This window comes from Lactuca virosa, chromosome 6, assembly GCF_052849685.1.
Source record: "Lactuca virosa cultivar CGN04683 chromosome 6, Lactuca_virosa_CGN04683_v6, whole genome shotgun sequence".
In the NCBI taxonomy this organism is placed as follows: Eukaryota; Viridiplantae; Streptophyta; class Magnoliopsida; order Asterales; family Asteraceae; genus Lactuca; species Lactuca virosa.
In genome coordinates, this window is record NC_136431.1 from 19895734 (window position 1) to 19916572 (window position 20839).

At 37.4% G+C, this 20839-nt stretch overlaps 1 protein-coding gene across 1 annotated transcript; it reads left to right on the forward strand.

The window, feature by feature from the left end:
- The first annotated feature begins 718 nt into the window (after positions 1-718).
- On the forward strand, positions 719-1096 carry LOC145121364 (uncharacterized). The gene has a single exon (XM_079057122.1). It carries the CDS (start codon positions 719-721, stop codon positions 1094-1096), a length of 378 nt encoding a protein of 125 aa, XP_078913248.1.
- The last annotated feature ends 19743 nt before the right edge of the window (positions 1097-20839 follow it).

A 20839-nucleotide genomic window follows, 5' to 3' on the forward strand; every position in this document is an offset into this window, starting at 1 on the left:
CTCTATCATGTCTACAAAGCAACGAATACAGAGCAAATGTGCCTCCTTCACCATTATCATCAACTTTGAGCACAATGAACACATATTTCAACAAATGGACAAAAGTAAGAGTCCAGAAAATGAAAGAAAGGGCCCCAAATATTTCTTCATTAGTTTCTGAGTGCTTAATATCTTCTGCATGTTAATGGATCTATTTTGTGTATACGGTTGTTTGTATTTATTCTAGTATAGCCCTTTATTATTTCTTTAGGCCTTGTATAGATGGCCTATATGTATTGTGTATAAAACTGTTTCTAGTGTATGAAAGGTGGCAAATGAGAAATTATTAAAATTACATGGTATCAGAGCAGGTAGCTCAACCCTAGCCGATCCTTTCCTTCTCCCTCTCGCTATTCTATTCTGTGTCAATATCTTCTTCCTCGATCAAGACTTCTTGCTGCTTCATGCAACTTAATCAATGACAGGTTCTCCATCTTCTTCTTCTGATAAACCTTCTTCTACCATAAACATCAATCATGTTGTTCCCTTGGTATTGGATCTGGACCGTATGAATTATGACATATGGAGGGAGTTATTTGAAACTCACTGTCTAGGATTTGGTGTTGCTCATCACCTTCAACCCCCCAAAGCCAAGGAAATCGATGATACTAAATGGATTAGAGTCGATTCCATTGTTAAGTCATGACTTTACAGCACCCTTGCTCAACCTTTGTTACACATGATTTTGAAAAAGAAAGCCATTGCTCATGCTATATGGGTTGATCTTGAAATTTTTTTTCGAGATAACAAGGAAAACAAAGCTCTTCAACTTGAATCTGAGTTGAGAAACATCACCATGGGTGATTCCTCTGTTACGGACTACTATACCCGCATAAAAACCATAGTTGATTTACTGGAGAACCTTGATGCTCCTGTTCCTGAAAGAAATCTGGTGTCATACACTCTTAGTGGTCTAACAAAGAAGTTCCGGTACATTGCCACCACCATCCGTCATCAAAGGCCTGTTTCATTTTTCATGGACACCTGCTCTATGCTAATCATGGAAGAACATCAAATGCTTCAAGATGATCAAAAAATCGTTGCCGTGCCTCACTAAGATCATTCATCTTCCCCTACTATTCTTGCTACTGATGGCTCCTATCAACATCAAAACAATTCTCAAGGCCCCAACAATTTCCGTGGTGGAAGGGGTGGCCGGAATGGTCGTGGTGGCAGGACAGAAGATCAGGAGGTAACAGGTCTGGTGGTACATCTCAGCAGCGAAACCAACCTCACCCACCAGCCGGGTGGGCTTAGGGATGGTACCAAGTCCAATAGCAGCAACCGGCCCAACAAGGCCTGTTGTCGAACCCAGCTTCACCAGCCCAGCAACACTTTAGCGGCTCCAAGCAATCAGCCTAACAACCTCATTTTTTCTTTGGGCCTCCTTCTGTACCTGTCCAGCAAGTATTTGTATCCCTCATCAGGTCCAACAACCACATGAACAACCCACTGCCATTCCGGAAATGTTTAATGCTATGTCCTTAAATGATCTGACAAATGCGGGATGGTACATGGATACCGGTGCTACCTCGCATCTTCATGCAAATGCAGGTATACTTAAAACTGTTTTAGATAAAAGCAATTTTTCTTCATCTGTTTTAGTTGGGGACGGATCCACAATCCCTGTAAGTAAGATCGGACACACCACAATTCCTCTCCCTAATCCTTATTGTACTCTTGTTTTGAAAAATGTTTTAGTCGCTCCCCAAATTATTAAAAATCTCATTTATGTCCGTCGTTTAACTTGTGAAAATAATTGTTCCATTGAATTTGACCCTTTTGGTTTTTCTGTGAAGGATCTTAAAACCAAACACATTCTCATGCGATGTGATAGCACCGGTGACCTCTATCCGATCACTACTCCTTCTCCTCAAGCATTTGTTTCTGTTGCGCCGCTTGTCTGGCATCATCGACTCGGTCACCCTGGTCATCACGTCTTCAAGCAATTAGTTGATAGTCAAGCTATTTCTTATTCAACCAATAAAATTTCAACTTTATGTCAATCTTGTCGATTGGGCAAACATGTTAAATTGCCATTTACTTTATCTAATTATGTTTCTAAGTCGCCTTTTGAACTTTTTCACTCTGATGTTTGGACCTCTCCGGTCACGAGTATTAGTGGCATTAAATATTATGTTATCTTTCTTGACAATTTCTCTTATTTTTTGTGGGTTTATCCCTTACGTGCCAAATCAGATGTTTTTTCTAAATTTGTTCATTTTCGGTCTATTGTTCAAAATCAATTCAAAACCAATATTAAAGCTCTACAATGTGATAACGGGAGTGAATACAATAATAATCAATTCCATCAACTTTGTGATCAAAATGGAATTCTCATGCGTTATTCATGTCCTCATACATCTCAACAAAATGGAAAATCTGAACGCATGCTTCGCACTATAAACAATATTGTTCGTACCCTTCTCCTTCATGCTCGCCTCCCTCCCGATTATTAGGTTGAGGCTCTTCAAATGGCCGAAAATATCTTAAACATCCTTCCATCTACCGCCATTGACAATAACACACCGTTTCATAAAATTTACCGTATTCACCCCACATATGATCATCTTCGAGTATTCGGGTGTCTTTGTTTCCCTCACATCGTCACCCCTCATAAACTTTCACCACGCTCCACTACGTGTGTCTTTCTTGGATATCCCACCAATCATAAGGTTTATCGGTGTCTCAATCTCCATACAAAATAGATTATTATCTCTCGACATGTTGTCTTTGACGAAACCGTGTTTCCATTTGGATCCATGACTCCTGATGCTCCCCCGTCTTACTCGTTTCTTGAAAACATTCACCTCCCTTCCAATCTCTCATCTCTACTTAATGCAAACTCTCACTATCATGACTCCAATTTCTCCTTTACTCAATCGCCTCCTTCTGCTCACGGTTCTGAGGAGGAGCCTCCTCATGAGACCTCCTCTCCTTTTCCTCTAGATGATGTGGCTACCTCAGCCACCACTGATCATGTCTCATCTGTCGAGAGCACTCCCTCGGCAGCCCCTATAAATTCCACTTCCAGTTCTGCCAATTCGCTTCTGTCTCAATCCCATCGTCCCATGCTCACACGTGTTAAACGGGGCATTAAAAAGCCTATTGACAAGCTTAACCTTCATGCCGAGTCATCCTCTCCTCTCCCCCAAACTTACTTACAGGCATTTAAGCTTCTGTTGGGCGATATAGTGGCGGTGGTCAAATACTTCAAAAGACATGAAACTTTGGATATCTCGTGTAGTTCCTCCTTTATTTCCCTAATCCCCAAAGTCAAAGACCCGCTTCTTCTCAGTGATTACAGACCGATAAGCCTAATCAGTTCTATTTACAAAATTATTGCAAAAATATTGGCGGTGAGAATCAAAAAAGTGATGGGTCATTGCATCAACGAGGTACAATCGACATATGTTGAGGGCAGAGATATATTAGACGAACCGTTGGTGGTGAATGAAGTATGTGCATGAACGAAGAAATCAAAATCTAAAATTCTCTTATTTAAAGAAGATTTCGAAAAGGCGTTTGACACAATAAATTGGGATTTTTCAGACTCAAATTTACAACAAATGGGATTTAGGGAAAAGTGGAGGATGTGGATCCAGGGATGCCTTAAGTCAACGAAAGCTTTAGTCCTAGTTAACAGAAACCCAACGGATGAGTTTAATACCTCAAAAAGGGACCGTCAAGGGGATCAGTTGTCACCGTTTCTGTTTATAGCTACAATGGAAGGTCTAAGTGTGGCAATGAAAGAATCTTACATTAATAGGGTGTTCAAAGGCATACAGATGCCACATGGAGGTCCGATGATCACTCATTTATTGTACGCCGACGATGCGTTGTTTATCGGAGAGTGGTCCGAACAAAATATCAAAAACTTGGCTAGGGTCTTACGTTGCTTTCACGTATCTTCGGGTTTTAAGGTAAACTTTAACAAATCAAAAGTCTATGGTATTGGTTCATATACAACTGAAGTTGCGTGTTGGGCAAGGCCTCTCGGATGCGAACCATCCGCCGTACTGTTCACTTACCTAGGCTTACCTGTGGGGGCCAACATGAAACTGAAGAAGCACTGGAAACCAATTGTGGATAGATTTCGAGTAAATTTGCCAATTTGGAAAGCAAAAGCACTTTCATTCGGGGGACGACTAACGTTCATTAAATCGGTAATGGGGAACCTCCCCATATACTTTCTATCATTATTTGTAGCACCCGAGGGTGTAATCAATACATTGGAGAAAATCAGACGTCGGATCTTATGGGGGGGGGGGGGTCGGAGGAGCAAACAAAAATCAATTGGGTTCCATGGGAGAAGTTAATAGCGGATAAGAAGTTAGGCGGTTTGGGGGTGGTTTCCTTAAAAGCATTGAATACTTCCTTTATTGTAAAAGGGTTGTGGAGGTTAAGAGTGGAACAAATGGCATTATGGACAAATGTTATAAAAGGTTACATAATATTCAAAACAAATCGGATGAATATTACTCGAAAAAAACATTGACAGGAACTTGGAAAAACATTACTGGTGCAAAGAAAGATCTGGAGAAAAAAGGAGTCTCAATTGATCAGGAAATTAAAAAGAATGTGCAGCCACTTGGTGTAACTTGGTCATGTGGCCTCATGACTGATGGTGAGTATAAAGTCAAAGCATTGAGTGTTAGATTGTAAACTCAGGAACCGGTAGACATTGGAAAATTCTTATGGATTAAATAGGTGCCTTTAAAAGCAACGAGCTTCGTATGGAGAGCTTGATTAGGGGGAATACCAGCTGTTGTGGAACTCATCAAAAGAGGGGTGATGGTGGACTCAAATATTTGTTAACAGTGCGGGAATGCGGAAGAGACGGTGGATCACATTTTAGTATAATTCCCTTTCGCAATGTCAGGCATGGAGTGGCTTTTTAGTTGGTGTAATATCCCTTTGGTCAGCTTGAATTTGGTGTTTGATGTTTTGGATTATGCCTTAAATTGGGGTTACTGTCCAAAAAAGAGAGTGAGATTTGTTGGTATATATTACAAAATGAAGTGGAGTATGTGGAAAGCAAGGAACGATTGGCGGTTCAACAAAAACAAACTGGCACTTACAAAAGTTGCAGATATCATCAAATCCACCACTTTTGTCTGGTTCAAACAAAGAAGTGGTAATGGGAGTCTTAAATGGACGGATTGGAGTATACAACCATTCTAAACCTGTGGTTTTTTTCTTAAAATTGTCTGCATACTTTATTTTTCTCTTATTTCCATATTGTATCTACTTTGGGTATTTTCCTAGCTTCTTGTTAGGGGCCCTTTTTCTATATTCATTTGCCAGTTCCCAAAAAAAATTAATTGTTTTTATTTATCCTCCTACTTATAAGATTATCATAAGTGTCAAAAGATAAAACGAGAAAATAGAATTAATATTTTACGCATGAGAGTCATTAATGAGCAGAAGGATGCTTAGAAGGATTAAGAATTAAGTAGGAAGCAATTTAATTTTACTGAATTCATTATTTCACCGACAAACACCATTGGTATTCTTGTTATTTTTCTTTCACTCTTCCCACCCATAGTAGACGCATCCTTGAAGTTTTGATCTTCGTCTCTTCCCTCCTCATTTTCTACGTTTTGTGTATCTAAGAATTTTGTTTTGCAATTCGTTCCTCATCTCTTTCAATCTCTTTGTCACATTTCGGTCGATTAGGTCTTTGACGGGAAAAACCTAATTTGGTTTGGGGGTTCTTAAATATTTTGCAGTTTTCAAAATTAATCATTATGACAAGTAATTCAAGGAGAAAATCCCACAAGAAAAACAAACATAGTTCAAGGGAATACTCAGATGTCGACGAGGATGTGAAGATGAAAGAGATGAATGCTAGTAGCGATGATAAGGAAAATGGGGTTTCAATTAAGGTTTCCAAAGATTCTTTAGTTTTCAGGAGGATAAAGGAAACTTGGTAAGGATCTATCCGGTGTTCATGGTAATGGCAATCTGCCTGAGGAGTATGCGACGCCTTCAAATCGGCGGAAAAAGAAGACTAATGGCGAGGATGAGAAAATTGATAGTGCAAACTTAGATGATAAGAAGTCGAAGTCGAAGTCAAATGAGTTCTTGAAACTTGTTGGTGAGTCTAAAAGCATTAGTATCAAGAAGGACGATATTTACAGTGCAAATGTTGATGAAAGTAAAGATGATAAAGAACCGAAGGATAACGATCGTAGGTCAGAAAGGGAAAAGAAAAATAATGGTAAATCAACTTTTTTCTTCTTGATATGTTTGCTAACTAGTAAACTAGTTAAAAAAGTAGAAGTATTTACATAATTACATTATCTCTTCTTCCAGAGTGGCCTGTAGAAGGAGTGCGAAACATTGAATTAGAAATGGAGTAGGAAAAGAGGATGAGGAGAAGGGGAGAAGGGTACAAGAACAAGGATAGATATCATGATGTTGTAAAAGAAGATAATGATAGATTGTTGTCTACTAAAAGTAGTCGTGTGAAGGACTTTAAACACAAAGATGAAGGGAATGGAGACAAGTACAGAGAAACTAGACACATGGAAGATAAAAGCAGGGAAAATGGCGAAAGAGTCAGCAAGATTAAGGATGTCAAGTACAAAGGAAAAAAGGGAGAAAGATAATAAACACAAAGATGATAAGTACAATGAAGATAGTAAAAGGAGGATAAGTATCATGTTGATAGTGATAGAGATGACAAACAGAGAGATAATATTAAGAAGTATAAAGAAAGTGGTGGTAGGGTTTAAAGAATTATGGATAACAAGTATAGAGAAAAAAGAACAAGTGATCCCAAACACAGAGATGTAGACTGTTATCAAGTTGTTAGACACAGAGACAATAAGGATAAAAGTAGAGATAATGATAAAGATGAGGGTACTATTTATAGAACTCGTAAAATGGAGGATCAGAATTGTAAATCAGAGAAAAGATCTATGAGTGATGATAAGGTTGACCAAATTTTAGTCAACCATGATCGTCACAGGAGTTCCCTTAATGGGAAATATTACCCTACAATATATCATCACATGTATGTTGTAGTTTTATCACTTCTAAGATTCATAATCCTCTATTCAAGCTTGAAGATGTAAATTATTGTGTCGTTGCTTTTGATATTGCATGATGTTTGGTTGGATGGAATGGAATGAGACTTATTTTACCTTTTTATCAACCACCTATTGTTAATTAAGTTCTTATTTTTCTTTCTTGTTTTGTAAATTTAACCCTTTTATTCAATACTATTTCATTCCATTCCATGATGGAATAAAAAGGAAACGCCCCTGCCTAAGGAATGGAATTTACAAAATGAAGGAAATCAAGGTCCATTCCATTCCATCTGCCATAAAAAACATTTTTTTTCATTCCAATGGAATGAACCATTCCATTCCCTCTCTGATTCCATCGTACAATTTGAAGATGTAAAGTATGTGGTAATGTATGATAACTATATTGTAGACCACTTACATAATATTATGATCAATTATGCATTTTTTTCATTATTCAGGGTCTCAAAACAAGAAGAAGCCAAATCTAGGGACTATAATGGTAACTCCAACAAAGATTTCACTTCTGCAAATGGGCAATCTAATAGAATACCAGAGAAAATCACTCAAAAGATGAAAATTTATCTGTTTCATCACCATATATGAGAAATAATCATTTTTCCAACAATAATAAGTCATTTTTTCTTCCTCAAATCCCTTTCAGAAGTCAAAATAATTGGAAAATATTCCAAATTGGCCCTACTCTTTACCCAACAATAACTACATTCAATTTCCTCCAAATTTTAACCAATTTACACCTCTAATCTTCCATCAACCCCCAATTTACCATGAATCAGTTCCACCTTTGTCACATAATTGGGGAGCAAATAATTCAATATTTGAATATGAGAGGGTAGATTTGGAAAATAGTAAAACTCAATCCAACAATCAAGTGTGGGAGGACACTAGGGTTACTGTAGACATGCAGTCTCCTGATTTTTTGTCAGAAAAACGGATATTCAGGTTGAAACCATGAAGAACATTCCAGAAGCTATGAAGGTTAAAAAGGAGGATGATAGTTATATTTCTAGTGTTTATCTTTCAAAGATCGACATCTCTCAAGATCTTTCAGAATCTTATCTTTATGATTAGTGCACAAACATGTTGGATTTTGATCAAGCATCAGAATGTGATGAATTTGATTTCAAGATCTTGTTTTTAGAGGTAAACATTTTTTGTAGTTAATTTTACATCTAATCATTTAGAGTGAGTGACTAACAGCTTTGTTCACTGAGTATAGCGGTTTTTTGCACTTTTGCTCCTTGTTTTGGGGTATTTGTAATGTTTTTGGTTCCTGTTGGAAAAAATGACTATTTTTTAGACTAAAATTGCAAAAAACCTACTATACTCAGGGACCAAAGATAGTCAATAGGGACCAAAAATGTTACAAAAACAAAAAACCTCAAATGAGGATTGAAGTTGCAAGAGAAGTTTTTTTGGACCAAAATTGCAAAAACAAGCTATACACAGGGACCAAAAATGTAATTTATTTTCTGTGTAACGGGAACAGGAGGGTATAGATATAGCAGCTGATGTCGACAATGGTAGTTTGCTATTTGCTACTATAAACAATTGTGTTTTTATGGTTTGTGTTCCCATTAGGATTTAGGCATTGGATCATGAAATAATTAATTGAGCATAAATTTTAAGAGGCATATGTTCAGCTGGTCTTTACCTTGCTTGTAGCAATGTATGTCTCTTTACACCAAGAAAAGGGCAAGGCATCAAGATAAAGGTGGTGAAGATAGTGATGCCGGAGTTAAAGATTCCAGACTATCAACTTCGGAGAATATGGAATTGGATGCCGGAGTTAAGGATTCCGATTCCGATCATAATTGTGATGGTGGTTCTTTGTTAATTGAGTTTGATTCGGTAAAATTAAGTCGGGTACATCATCATTCTCACATTGATTGAGACTTATCTCTATTCAGTCTGCTTTTATATTTTATAATCTTTTGGCTTTCTGTTCCTCCCTTACTTGGTTAATAATCAATAAAACTTGTTTTTAACTCCATTTAAATTTTAAAATGCTTTGCTTTTGTAGTTGTTGGTTGTTTTTTTTTCAATTAATCTCGAGTGAATCAAAGGGTTAACTTTTACAATCTTCACAATGATTATGTAATCAAGCGAAGCCTAAAGAAAAGCCTCAAAACCTTATACATCATCTTATTAACATGAATATGCTACTACAACATCCAGTTTTGAGAAGTTTTCTATTTCAGGATTGTGGACAATAAATGGACCAAGTAAAGGCCTTGGGCTTCAAGGGAATAGGGTTTAGAACCCATTGGATGATATGATAATACTGGTTACGTGATCTAAGCCTTGGTTTTTTGTTTTGGAGTCAAAAGGAAAAGTGGGAAAAGTGATGTTTCGGGCTTCCTTTATGAATTATGGTTTTTAGTTCGGCATGTGTTAAGCCAAAATTAACTAGATAGATGTAACGCCCCAAATTTCAACCCAATATTTTCAACTAAAACATTAAGTGTTTATTCAAATCACAACTACAATAGTCACAAAGACAGCTAGCATCCTACATATACAATTTAGTGAGCCGACAATGGTGCCTTCGACTCACAAGCACAGGGAGGAGACTCACTTCAAACTGCTGAAATAACCAGATAAATGCTCGGACTGCTGATCCGGGAAACCTCCACATTAAATATTATTAGATAAGATCCTAATTAATAATCAGGTCATAAACCATAACCTAGCCCTGCCCAAAGACACCCAAAAGCCTAAAATGGACCAAATTCCTAAATGGTGCTCAATGCCCATTACGGACCCAAATCCAAGAAGGCCTAAGGCCTATCAATGACCCAAAGTCAGAAAGACTAGTGGCCCAATAAGGCGTAAAACCCTAATAGTCTAAATCCCACAACTATTCTCTTTAATGGAAAAAAGACCATGTTTCCCCTTCCATGGTCCAAAACCCTAAATCTTGACCAAAAGTCAAAAATAAGCAAAAGTCAACTGCCCAACGCGTACGCTGTAAGAATATTCTCTCAAAAGTCATCCTTTGTCCAAAGGTGTGTTGTGATTCCATTTGAGGTGCAACAATTGGGGCACTAAGTTCTTAAAGGCCAAACACAACAAGTTCTACAAGCCACAACGAAGAGGTAACTCTATAACTCAATTCTATGTTGTTTATATCATTTTGTATGCTAGTTGTAGGCTTAATGCTTTGGAAACAATATTTCATGTATAATTAGAGAAAACATAGCTCCAAAGTATTTAGGGTTGTACGTGCACCATAGGATGTTGTAGTATACCAAAACCCAACAGTTGTATCAGAGCCATGGATTGTTTTCTATTATATTTGGTGCAAATGTGTTATTTTTCAAAGCTGAAAAAACTGTCTGACAGCCCTACTCGACGAGTCCATGCTTGAACTCAACGAGTAGGATGAGTTTTGTCTTGGACTCGTCGAGTCCAGTATGGGGATCGACGAGTTGCCTGTCCAAACAACAAATTTTCGAGTTTTTTGGCCTGTTTTGGATTAGTATCATTACCACAAAATGTTTTAGTTCATAAAATTTGATTTTGTTGATATGGTAATGATGATTCTCATCCAATGAAAAGATAATAAGTCAAAATTTTAAATTGCGAGTTTAAATGATAAACTAATTTTCTTGTAAATTGTTGATATGAATTGTCTTGACTTATGAGTTAACTTAGATCATGAAAAATTATATGTTATTTTTGTTTGGAAAAATTGATCTTAAATGTTTTAAAGTCTTCCATAACTTGTCCTCAAGTTATGGAACATGAAGAGTCTTTTACATAAATGTTTTTTATGAACTCCATAATTTGTCCTCAAGTTATGGAATTTCTAGAATCTTTTCATAAAAACCACATTAACTCATAAGTTATGGAAACCAATAGTTTTGACAAGTTTCAAAACTTGCCCTCAAGTTTTAGAATTTGTAAATGTAAAGTCTCACTTTTAATACTTTAGTTCCAAACCCTAGAGTTTTAATAGTTAAAATTCTACGCTTATACTTTATATTATTATAAGTTTAATAATTATATATATATGTATAAGACAAGTCAGTCTTACCGTTAGTAGGCATCATTCACGAAGCCGGTCTATAAAGGGGTATAAGGTCACTGCCTATAAAATGGAAGTTTAATAGGTGTTCACTCTCACCCACCGCTTCCTTGATTGATGGAGGGTCGTTAGCCGAACGGGTAGGATAGGACATTAATTTTCATTAAAAGTATAATGATAATTATAAAGTAACTAAACTTTTATCAAATTCCCAATCTTAGTTACTTTAGGAAAAAATGTGAAAATGGTGCTATTCCATGAAATTGCACTTTGCACCTTGTTAAGTCGTTAGTAGAGCGTGTGTGGTTAACCGACACACTAATCTGGGACTAACAGTGCATGACAAAGGGTAACTTGATGTTAATCATAGATCAATGGAGCGTGTGTGGTTAACCGGCACATTGATTAGGTGGTTTGTAACATTGGGTGTACCAAGCTAATTTGCATGGTTATTCACACCGTGTTTGTGATCCTCGGCATCCCAGTCACAAACCTGAAGGGCACAATTGAGATTTAAACATGCCATTAAAAAGTTCAATGAATTTCAAAAGATCTAGGAATTTCAATTCATTTAAAACTTAAGAATCAATTTCGTTTTTCATGGTGGAAATTGGTAAATCGTCATTTACCTACCTTCATATATTTTGCAATTGGATTACGACATCCCTCTTGCGAATTGTAAAATATTGTGTTGGGTCCTAGCCTTAATATTTCATTTGGGTGTTATATTAAGGACTTAAATCAACTAACTTGAATTTCTCCTTTGTAGATGTCTAGTTCAGACAATTATGGTCTTCCCAAATCCTTTGGAATAAACTTTCCTCTTGAAGATGATGTTCCACGGTTGGATCGTGGAAGTGGAAATCATACTTCATTTCCTCCACCTCCTCAAATTATTCTCCCTAACCCACAAGCTCGAGGAATTGAAAAATTCAAGGTCACTCAAGCCCTACTTGCAATGAAACATCAAGATGGAAGATTTGTGTGTACTCATGTATTGGAGATGAAGTCACCTATTGACAGGCTGAGAGTATTGGGTGTCGTTGTCTCAAGGAAGTTGGTTGTTGACTGGGTTCTTCAATCACTTCCCGAGTCATATAGTGAGTTCATTAAGGACTACTATGTGACATACCATGTCATGACCCTTATTGATCTTACCTATTTGCTTGTTGCTGCTGAATCAACAATGATTTGGCGCACTGGAAAAGCAAATTTGATTGGAAGTTCTACTTCTCAAACTTCCATGGGACATTGACAATGGTAACATTGGAAGTCCAGAAAAGATTTCTCTTCCCAATGGAAAGGGATCGGCCATAGTCAACCCGGTTGACCAAATGGTAAAGAGAAAGGCTAAGTTTGTGATTGTCTCATGTGTCAATGCAAAAGAATCCATTTGTTTCTACTGCCATTTGAAGGGACATTGGAAGCGAAGCTGACCTGACTACCTGAAAGATCTGAAAGAAGGTAGAATCAAAAGGTTTGACTCTGCTTCAGGTAAGTCTACTGTCTAACTCTATTAAGTTCCTAATTGTTGATTCTTAATACATGATGTGACAACGTTGCATTTTGATGTTTTGTAGGATCATGCAAAAGGAAGGAAGCTTAAAGGAAGATTATGTTGAATCTGGTCGCGAAGATGGATTTCAATCGCATGGTTCGATGATCGGATTTTTGAGCTGCTGCTTAAAGAGTTATGATAGATTGCTTAGAAATATGTAGTAACATAGTTTTCATTTGTAATTGCATTGTAAGGAAAAGTTTTTCCGCATTTTATAAATAAATAAAATTTTGTTTTTTATTTTATTATGTCTCCTTGCAATGGCATTTGTGAAAATTGATGTTTGTATGTTTTTATGTTAGCAATATGAATTTGATTCCTTCGTTTGTGGTAGTGTCGAGAATTTGCCAAATAAGGAAAGATTCTCATCACCCAAGTTACGGTTGGATAGAAACTTGGAATCATGCAACTTGTATTGTGTGATGAATGAGAACCTTCATCTTTGGGAAATTAAGACTAATTCCTTGTTCACATGAATATGTGGGTCAAGTGAAGGACTAGGGGATCGGGTACACTGGGTGTGCACTGGTCAGGTCCATCACAAAGAACGATAAGACTATTCATCATGATTTACTAAATTTTAGTAAATATGGTTATGCTTACAAGTTTAAGTATAATTCTGAATCATTGGAAAAGTTCAATGTATGGCAGAACGAATGAGAAGAATCAAATTAGGCAGAAAGATAGAAGTTTCTCCAATCTGAAGAGATGGGAGAGTACTTGAGTATCGTGTTTTATGATCAAATTGATGATTATGAAAACCATATCACAATTGATCCTCTAAGGATATCTTAGTGCATTTGTATGGCTAAGAAGAGTAATCGTGAATTGTTGAAATGGTTAAATCTAGAAGATGAGTCATACTTCGTTCCAAAAACAAGTCTTAGAGTCATACTCCAAGCTTGTGCCTTGAGTGACACTAAATTAAGAAGGTTTATAACACTCATCAAAAGTAGAGTAACATGTTTCTTACTCTTATACATTTGAAATTGGTAAGTTGTGATGTCTTGGTAAGACAAAGACCAACTAAGACCAACTGTGTGAAGTGTTTTGTCTTGATAAGAAACCACACTAACTCTTGAATATTTGTTTGTCAAGTAATGTTTCTTGACAAGAGAATCTTATATGTCAAGAGGACAGTGGGAGCCTTAATGATCTTGAATAGCTTCAAGAACTGAACAAGAGTAAACCTGTTGTTAATCACTAGCACAGTGTTGACATATTCTTGTTTCTGTGCCCATTCCAGTTGAAATTGACTATGCATGTGAGTTCTATGAGTTCTCAGTTGTTTGCATAACAACTTGGAAGCAATGGTAGGAACTTGTGCTGCCAGGTGGTAAAGAAATTAAGATTGGACAAGTTCAGTCCATATGAGTTTGGATTTGTCACTAACCTTGTCTTGTGATTATGGTTATGACAAATTCACATGGATAGGAACACATACACCATAAAAATCTAAGTGTCATAAAGTTTCTCTCCAATTCATGAAAATGATTGTTTCTGTGCCCATTCCAGTTGAAATTGACTATGCATGTGAGTTCTATGAGTTCTCAGTTGTTTGCATAACAACTTGGAAGCAATGGTAGGCACTTGTGCTGCCAGGTGGTAAAGAAATTAAGATTGGACAAGTTCAGTCGATATGAGTTTGGATTTGTCACTAACCTTGTCTTGTGATTATGGTTATGACAAATTCACATGGATAGGAACACATACACCATAAAAATCTAAGTGTCATAAAGTTTCTCTCCAATTCATGAAAATGATTGTGAGGAAACGCTTTCACTAAGTAGATTTTCAGTGGATAGCAATTGTGTTATTTGCATTTTCAAATTTGATTATGATTACGACATCCCTCTTCATAGTTCGAATTGTGAGAAATGGCAAAAGGTCTAAACATTTTAGACTTATGGCTGTAAATTTCAAAACTGTTTAGACGCACATGTGAGCTATCTAAGGATAGGTGTATGAGTTTGAGAGGGCCTGGATAAAGTCTTATCGAAGCATCTTATATCATAAGTATTGATTTCTAGAAGTCCAGCTGATTTCTAAGTACATGTCAAAGCTAGTGGGAGCATAAGTGTTATGCTAATAAGAATGTAATTATTGTGCTAGTGGGAGCACAATTATTACGTTAAGAGTTGCGAGTTTGCAATGTTAATTATAGAAAGCAAAAGTTTCAATTTGCAAAGATGCAAGGTTTGAAACGTTGTTTTTCTATAATTAAGGGAGAGGATATTATACTTCATTTCAAATTTAAAAGCTTAGATTGAGTTTTTAATCAAATTTAGTCAAGGACATATATGAATGTTATGTTGAAAAGATTCGGCATAAGGAAATTCTATTTGGAAATGTTAATTGCGTCCTCAAAATTCGATTATGATTACGTCATCCCTCTTCATAATTTGAATTGTGAGAACATGGCAAATAGAAATATTATAGCAAAAGGATAATCAAGTATCATGTCTTTATGTTAGACATTATGAATCGCATCCCATATGCTTCGGGTATAGGATCGATTGCATATGCTATAATATTCTCGTGTTCTAATTTTCCAAATGCCTAGGGCATTAAGGAGGAAAAAGGAATAGAACCGGATATGACTAAAGTGGTTAAACAACTGTTAAGGACAATTTAAGGTTCGCCAAAGATTGGTCGCTTAAGGACAGTTGGAAGTATAGTAATGGATGGACCATATTGACATTATTATGAATAGACAAGATTTTATTGATAATGAGTTGTCATGTGGCAAATATGGAATGTTTCCATATTGGGAGTTGGATGTTAAGAATAGATGAGACAGTTAGAAACTTTTATGCAAGAAGGATGTTCAAAGGAATGTACTTTGAATCTGAGACTTCATGGAATATTTTGTAATATCGTTGGTCAAGTCTCTGTGACTTTTGGTACCTAGACATTACAAAAGGATCATTGCATAATATTTTTGAATCTAACACTTCCTAGCAGTGACAAGAATTTGATATTCTTACACTTGCAGTAAAGATTTGGAATTGTGAAATGAGCATCATTGAAATGTTTTTCAATTGATCTATTTCACAATGTCAGGACCATAGAAAAAACATAGTGTGCATGCTTGGAGCATGGCATAACTATTGTTTTAATTCAAGTATTAAGTTGATAAATCGAAACATTATACAATGAATAATGAGTAATCAATATGACACTCAAAGGTTTTGGGGCCATATAGGATTAGTATTATTCTTGTGTTTCACTTTGCATGTTTTGACTTCCCGAATAACTACGTTATTCAAACCATTCACAGTCGATCATACTTTGGAAGTAGGTATTGAGGCAAGACTGTCTTGAATGGGTCTGTAGTTTGTCTAGGTGTTTTAGACATAGCTGCAGTGTTCATGAGTACTCCTGGAATAAGATTCGAATATTGGATTCAACCCACGCTCATCTGAATCACTTCATTGATTTTATCACGACTGATTGTGAGACGATAATATCTTATATTTTTTGAACCAAGACGTGTGAGTTGTAGTTGCAATTCGGTTACACATTGACATATGTAAACGCACCAGTAACTTGGTGTTATAAAACATATTGTCGTGTGTGATTTTATGAGTAAGTACAAGCAGTCATTTGAGTCGAAGTTTATCCGTTCCTTTTACCCCATGTGGTTAAAAGCGATATCTGTGGGCCCCTCGATGATTTAGTGATGACACCCGAAGTGCTTGGCCAAGCCTGGACTGATTTGATTTGTTCAATTAGTGAGTCGTCATAAATAGGAAATCGGGAAACAACAAATGGACAGAGAGAATGATTATAATCCATGTCTCAGTCCATACGATATCTAGAATTGTGGAATATGTGATCCCTTATCTAATGGACGCGTCATTGACTAGGTCAGAGTTCGACAACGGCTTTTAAGAGCTATGATTCCTAGTCGGGTTGTGGAGTCGTACTTGCAATAATAGTTATTAGACTTATATAAGTGGGAGACTGTTGGATTAGGTGTCTAAGCCCATAACTATAATTGGTATGTACTTGACACGAGAGTTGAGCTAGCTAACTTACATTATTTAACCTTCACTGCATGTAACTTAACATATTCATGAGATAGCTAACTTACATCAATATGAGTACTACAAAGCATAAAGCAAGCAGTATTCGAGCATCTAGAACTAAAAGCATCACATAAACAGATAGTCCTACCTTAGAAGCTCCTGAAGTTCTCTAGTCACTAGCATGCATCACTACCAGCCCACACAACAAGCATAAAGACATCTCTCCTAATCAGGCATCCTCCTATGTAACACTGAGCAGATCCTTAGCCCTAATATAGCATGCAATTTTCATATACTTACATCAAACATCAATAATAAAACATGTATGGGTATTTTGGGAATTACTTACTTGAGCTCGGCTGATTGCACGCATCACAACCCCTTTTATTTTATAAATTTTTTTAGAAAATCATTTTCTTTTAGAAACTTTTACCAATTCCTCAGTTTGAGTTCAGGCACAGCCGAGAGTATGCGAGAATCCCTCAAACCAACGCTATGATACCAACTTGTAACGCCCCAAATTTCAACCCAAAATTTTCAATTAAAGCAGTAAGGGTTTATTCAAATCACAACTATAAGATCTTAAAACATTTATCAGAGAATCATTTAAAAGTTATCATATGCACAAGTCCCCCATTGATGTGATGCAATCGAGTCGTGCCCCTCCTTTGATATAAGAAAACCAGAAACATGGAAACCACAAATCATAAGCACAAAGCTTAGTGAGTTCCCTAAAATACCACATACAACACAACATAAATAAACAACTATGGGTTATCAGCAACCCTTTGGACTATCAACAATCTCAGTGGGCAAACAACACACCCTGTGGGTTATCAACAACCATGGGGACTATCAACACTCCCAATGGACAAACAACACACCCTGTGCGTTATCAGCAACCCTAGAGACTACCCGAAGTCTCAGCACACAGTAACACATATCACGGTAACAACAAGCAAGACCCAGCTGGTCAACACATATATATATGCTCGGATTGATGAAACAACCAGATAAATGCTCAGACTGTTGATCTGGGAAACCTCCGCACTACATATTATCAAATAAGATCCTAATTAATAATCAGGTCATAAACCTTAATCGGGCCCTGCCCAAAGACACCCAGAAGCCTAAAGTGGACTAAATTCCTAAATGGTGCTCAAAGCCCATTAGAGGCCCAAATCCCAGAAGGCCCAAGGCCTATCAATGACCCAAAGTCAGAAAGACTAGTAGTTAAATAAGGCCCAATACCCTAATAGACCAAATCCCACAACTATGCCCCTTAAGGGCAAACAAACATTTTTTTCCCTTCCATGGTCCAAAACCCTAAATCTTGACCAAAAGTCAATAATCAGCAAAATTCAACTGCCCAGCTCGTACGTTGGGCGTACTCTCCCCCTACGCACGACGTATGAGAAGGATCATGTGGGTCGGGGTCAGGCCTGCGTATGCTGGGCGTAGCCAGAAGTACGCAGGGTGTACATCGTCTGATCCCAAAAATCGCTCCAAAGTGTCTTAATCATTAACACATGAAATCCAAACATAGATCTGACCTCCATAAAACGTCTTAATCCATAAAGTCCATAAATTTAAGCCTTTGCATGTCTAAAAAGAGCTTAAACCTTAAAACCCTAACTTAATCCATACTCAACACCACCAAACTCTTGTATGGCTGGAAAGGGACCATTAAGAAACCATTTTTATGAATATAAGCACTCTAATACATATAAGCGGACAACCAAAATACTCTGGAGTAACCCATACTCACAAAGGTCCAAGCTTTGGGACAAAAAGCTCATAAAAACCAATTTAAGACATCTATAACGAAACACATCAAAGTATAAACTTTATACCTTCAAAAGATGCACAAAGTGAGGTAGTTTCTGGATCCACAAGCTTGCAAGCAACACCACCTTCTTCAATAGTATTCTTCTTCTACAAGAGAGCACTAAGATCACTAACAAGCTTCAAAATCTCCACACACAAGGCTTTGGCCCGAGAATAGGGTTTGAAAGGAGTGGAGGCTGATAAGAAATGCCCAAGGGAGGCATAAGGTGGATTAAATAGGGAGAAAACCCCTAAATTTAGGCTTTTAGAGTTGAGCTAGTACGCCCCGTGTACCGGATGTACGCCCCGCATACTAGCTTGCATCATGCGTCTAATGGCTCACTCTTGTACGTTGCGTGTACATCACGTACGCCCAGCGTACGGGCTGAAATGTAAGACTTTTTCCATAAAGGGCCAAATATGCAAAATTTAATTAAGCCAAGGACCAAAATAGAAATACTTGGAATCTAGATGTTACAATAGAATTGTGGTGCTTGTCAATACCTTTTTGTGTATATAAGGATCGTCGAAAATGGATTTGAAACGAAGAAGTTATGATTATTTGAAGCTAGAAAGGATTTGGGCGATAACTGTCACCACGGAGTGGTGTGACGGGACCACGAGGTGGTGGCCACCAAGGCGTGGTGAGTCGGACCATGAGGTGGTGGTCACCGCAGATTGGTGATTCGGGACCACGAGGTGGTTATCTGTCAGGCCGAAGCCTATGATTTTAGGGTTTTCAACGTATTTAAGCTTAATGTTCCTCATTTTTTGGAATTTTATCAGCCTCCGCCACATCTAAGACCCCTTGGGAGAAACCCTAGCCTCCACCTTCAAGATTTGAGCTCCTCCCCTATCCTCTCTCCTCTTTTGGATGCTTTTTATGCTTTTTTTTTATAAAGTTTAAAGGTCAAGAAGGTTTATTTGGTTGCAAGGAATGATGCTTCAAGTTTGGATCCATCAAAGACACCAAAATTCTGGACTATTATAAGTATAAAGTTTCAATCTTGCACTTTAGTTCTTTAGATCTCTGCATCTATAGTTTTTGGCACTTTTGGTCAATTTTGTGACTGATCTTAGAGTTGAGTGGACTCCAACACCTTTTGATCAGTTTGGAGTGTTTCTTGGACCTCATGGACTAAGAAATTTATGATATTTTGCCTTCCCTTTTAGCCATACAAGTTATCTTGGTCCTTTAGGTCATTTTGGTGCAATAAAGTTTAGATCTTTAAGGATTATGGCATTATTATGGATAAAGTTGGAAACTTTATCCATCTACACATCTTGTTGATTCAGATATGAAAGTAGGAGACTTGGAATTAATGGATTAAGTTGAGAAAGATGCATTTTTGGGTCCCTTTAAGACATAAAGTCTAGATCTTAGTGGTTTGGACCATCTTAATGGTACTTATGAATTAAGCTCTTTTTGAAGAAAAGCCTTTCAGACTGAGGACCACGATGTAGCCAAGGAAGGCCACGACATGGTAGCGGGACTTATCGTGTTTGTTTTATTTGGACATGCCCATGGCATGGTGGCATGTTTGCCACGTCATGGTAGCAGATTTTGATCGGGACTAGATTGAGTGGCCACGACGTGGCCATGGGTTGGCTACAACGTGGGTGTCAACAGGATTGACTTTGACCGTTGACTTTTTTGACCAAGTTTAACTTTTGGTTAAATTGGGGTAAAATGGAGTATTTGACTAAGTATTGATCTCGGTTTGATTTTAGGAAGTTTGGGTTGGCTGTTCTGATGTTGAGGTAGCTGTTCGGCTTCTGTTGAGTAGTTCAGGTGAGTCTACTCACTGTACTTGTGGGTCGAAGGCACCAATACGGGCCCACTGGATTATGTTATAGTACAATAATGGTCTTTTGTGACACTTACTAATATTCTTGTATGTGCTTGCTATCTTTTTGACTCACGCTTATATGTTTGTATGCTTATGTATGTGGGTTGATATAGACCCGGGGGTTGATATGGTCCTGACACAACTATTTGCTGTCATATGGGGTTGATACGGACCTGGCACAGCTACTTGCTGACATATGGGTTAATACGGACCCGGTGGTTGACACAGACCCAACACAACTACATGTTGTTATATGGGGTTGATATGGACCTGACATAGCCACATGTTGTTATATGTATATGTGTATTGTATGTGGTACTTCGGGGAACTCACTTAGCTTCGTGCTTACCGTTTATGGTTATGGTTTCAGGTACTTTCGTTTTCAAAAGGAAGGGACCGGATTGATCGCACTGCATCCCCTAGAATTTTATTCCGCATTGAATGTTTAC

Bases quoted from the DNA above. Each gene is read 5' to 3' on its own strand.
- LOC145121364 (XM_079057122.1), top strand. From the start codon at position 719: ATGATTTTGAAAAAGAAAGCCATTGCTCATGCTATATGGGTTGATCTT.